The sequence below is a fragment of the Pundamilia nyererei genome, unplaced genomic scaffold (genome assembly GCF_000239375.1).
Source record: "Pundamilia nyererei isolate P.nyererei 1_Seehausen unplaced genomic scaffold, PunNye1.0 scaffold00441, whole genome shotgun sequence".
In the NCBI taxonomy this organism is placed as follows: domain Eukaryota; kingdom Metazoa; phylum Chordata; class Actinopteri; order Cichliformes; family Cichlidae; genus Pundamilia; species Pundamilia nyererei.
Window position 1 is genome coordinate 3140 of NW_005187842.1, and position 3596 is coordinate 6735.

General features: G+C 45.5%; 1 protein-coding gene across 1 annotated transcript in view; it reads right to left on the bottom strand.

Moving 5' to 3' along the window:
- The window catches only part of LOC102199255 (prestin-like), a 9510-nt gene that overhangs the window by 728 nt on the left and 5186 nt on the right, over positions 1-3596 (bottom strand). The window contains exons 5-13 of the mRNA XM_013916050.1: positions 3398-3562; positions 3083-3318; positions 2828-2975; positions 2248-2361; positions 2056-2133; positions 1871-1966; positions 1523-1629; positions 1343-1412; positions 1132-1268 (exon numbers count right to left, since the gene is read on the bottom strand). Of these exons, the coding sequence (XP_013771504.1) occupies positions 1132-1268; positions 1343-1412; positions 1523-1629; positions 1871-1966; positions 2056-2133; positions 2248-2361; positions 2828-2975; positions 3083-3318; positions 3398-3562 (1151 nt within the window). The remainder of the gene's footprint in view (positions 1-1131; positions 1269-1342; positions 1413-1522; positions 1630-1870; positions 1967-2055; positions 2134-2247; positions 2362-2827; positions 2976-3082; positions 3319-3397; positions 3563-3596) is intronic.

The window sequence follows — 3596 nt, forward strand, 5'->3', positions numbered from 1 at the left end:
TGAGCCTGGTTCTGCTGGAGGTTTCTTCCTGTTAAAAGGGAGTTTTTCCTTCCCGCTGTCGCCAAAGTGCTGCTCATAGGGGGTCATATGATTGTTGGGTTTTTCTCTGTATCTATTAATGTAGGGTCTACCTTACAATATAAAGCACCTTGCGGTGACTGTTGTTGTGACTTGGTGCTGTGTAAATAAAGCTGAATTGAATATGAAAAACAAAAATGAGAACTGAAACAATGTTTACAAAACAAACACATATCGACGTCTTTACTTTTGAACTTTAACACAATAAGCATGAAGCACATGATCAACTGCTTTCAGTAACATCTGTGCTTCACCTGATTTGTCACAAAGCAACTGTTAATCTTGCACAAAGATAACCTGAGTAAAAGCAAAATGCAGTTTTCAACGTGTGATTTCATTGTTTAACCAACACAAGCTATCTAAACCTGCACCTAGGTGAAAACGTAATTACCCAGAATTCATAGTTCCATCAACTGTCCAAGCTCTGAAGCAGTAAAGTAATGACCCTGTTACCCTTTGCAGCTGATCGTGGCACCGTGTTGCTTTTTGAGCTCTTGTAGCGTCTCTTTGTGTTATTGATGCGATCAGGCATGGCTGTGACTCGTAAACACTGAGCTCAATCCATGATCTTACAACGGGACTCTTTTCCCCTTTAAGGACTCAACATGCCTCCACAGTAGCAACAGAGACTGATCCCTAGGAATCAGGTGTTGCTGGTAAAGCTGGCACAGTTACTCCTTAGGTTAAGACTGGGAGAGGCTGGGAATATTTCCCACATGGTGCTTAGATACTGGATAAACCTTTAATTCACACAGTAAAGTTAAAATGTATTCTTTGCTCTTAGTTATTTGAACACACAGAAAAGCAGAAATGACAAACGTAGAAACGTTTTCACTGAACTGTTGAAGCTTCAGCTGTAATGTGAACAGGCTACAACTGCAAACCTTCATTTGTAGCCAAGACAGTGAAAACACAAGCAAACTGACTTCCTGCTCATCTCAAAGTAGAGCTGTGCTCGCATCTACCACCAGATGATTACACGCTCACGCTGCTCCTCTCAGACTGAGTCAGGTAAGACCCAGTGATAATAAGTGCTTCACATATTTCCCCCACAAAAGGGTTTCTGTTTGCTTCCACACACTCAAACACACTGCTACCTTCTCCTTGAGGCTGTTCACATACAGGTCACTGTTAGCAAAGTAGACTGAAGAGTTGGAGTGGAAGATCTTAATCCCCTCATATTCAGCCGCCTGAGAACACAAACAGCAGGCTTGGTCAGTGTGGATGTTTCACACGGAGCAGGTTTCTCTCCTCACACATTTACCTCTTCATACTCGTCGACGTCACAGTAGAGCCCCGTGTTAGCGACGTGACCCAGGATGGAAGTTTTAGGGCTGGAAGAGAAAGAAAACAGCTCAGAGCACAAATCAAACCTGCTCTTTGAAAACTCTCACAGCTGCCTTTAAGCTTCAGTTCAAGGAAAAACACATATCCGAATCATTACCTCCGTGTCCTGTATATGACTGTCAATATGGCAAATGTGACGGCCACCAGGAGGCCGTAGTCCAGTCCCAGCAGCACAGAAGCGATAAAGGCGATCACCCAGATGGCCTGAGAGGACAAAAAGGAAAGTAACATGAAACTAGCATGAAGAGGAAGCGTTTTGCAAGACCAAAGCAATTTTAACATAAGCAAATGTCTTCAGACGACGTGCATTTATCTCCTGCACATTATAGTCACACTTCTGTCTGCAAGCTCAGCTTCTCCACCGTGTATTCACTCGGGTTCACATAAACACCTCTCAGAGTAACGGTGCACTTTAAGTCAGCTAAGCTTGTTTTTAAAGACTGACCAGTTCAATCTTGCTGGTCCTCCACAGACTGGGAATGTCTCTGAACTGCTTGAACATCCCTATGAGGTTGACCATGATGATGGCAGCCAGCGCAGTCTGAGAAACACAAGCAAACGAGAGCCAAAGAAGACATATAGGTGTGTGCGGTCTCACAGGTCACGCCCAAACGTCAGACGGGAACTCACCTGAGGGAGCGGCTCGAAGACAAAGCCGACGGCCACCACCACCACCAGCACCAGCAGCGACGCCAGGAGCCCTGCAATCTAAAGCACACACATAAAAAAGCAATAACTCCATCAACACACCTCTCACTCTAACAACAGCTTTACAGCACCAATTTAGATAGTGTAATCACTCCTGCAGCTCGTGTGTGTCACCTGTGTTTTGCCTCCTGTGCTCTCCTGGACCAGACTCCTCGACATGGAGCAGGTGACGGCAAACGTTTGGAAGAAGGAGCTGATGAAGTTACACAGACCGAGTGCAATGAGCTCCTGAAAGTGGACACGTGGAGGAAAACCGTGAAAAAGAGAGGAAAGTCCTTCTGCAACAACATTTACACACGTCAGCTTTGGACAATTTCAGGAAAATGCGACCCGTATATTTTCCACAGTCGTGCTTTACTAAATGCGTGACCTGCATTTATGTGTCAGCTATGTGTCACTGGAGGACACGCTTTGCTCAGTCTTCAACGAATAGTACAGTCAGGCAACTATACAACGCTCCAAACAACTCAGTGTTCAATGAAATGAACACGTTCCAACAAACTGGAACAATGAACCTTTTTGTGAGCAGCATTTCCAATATCAGCGTGCAGGATAAAAATATAACTTTACAAGATTTGCAACAAACAGCTAGAGGACGTCCCATCATCCAGAAGATCCAAAGTGTCCTAACCAAACATTTAGTCACACACAGTGCCAGAGGCTCATCAGCAGCTCACCCCGTGGACACACTCACCTGGTTGCCATCCACACTGTAGCCATGTTTCAGGGCAAAGATCTTGGCCAGCGAGACGTCCATGGAGAATCCTACAATCGCTATAGCAAAAGAATCTGTGACCAAATTGGGCAGCAGCGAGATGTTTGGGGCAGCAGGAGGGCGAAGCCTGTAACCAATAAGACAACATCTGTATACCTCTGTCACATACGTGTAGAGAACACGAGCTTAAACCAAAAGACACTTAAACAAATCCATAGAGAGTGTGCGGCCTACCCTGTTGGTATGTTCCCAACCACATGGACCTTGTATTCCTTTGATAACGACAAACCATAGGAGATGCCCATGGACACGATGACCACAATGATCTCTCCAGGAATGGGAATGGGCAGCTTCTTCTTGAAGCGCTCGTTGAGAACTTTGATCACGTAAAGGAAGATGATACACCCGAGGCCCAGAAGGAAAGTGGCAATATTGGTGCTGGTGATTCTGCTGAGCACTGCTTTGACACTCTGCAGTGACAGAAAGGTAAGTGTTAGCGATTCATTGACCATTATGGGAAGGAGAAAGACAGGGCCTCTCAAAACTCACATAAATAGCAGAGAGAAACCCAGAATAACGCTGCGTTTCCACCCCCAGCAAGTACTTCAGCTGGGAGATGACGACGTGCATGGATGCTGCTGTGGTGAAGCCTCGCACCAGGGGCTCGGTGAGGTAGATTGCTACAAAGCCAAACCTGAGAAGACCTAAAACAATCTAAAGGAATGCAGAAGAAGAGGGGGGTCAAAAA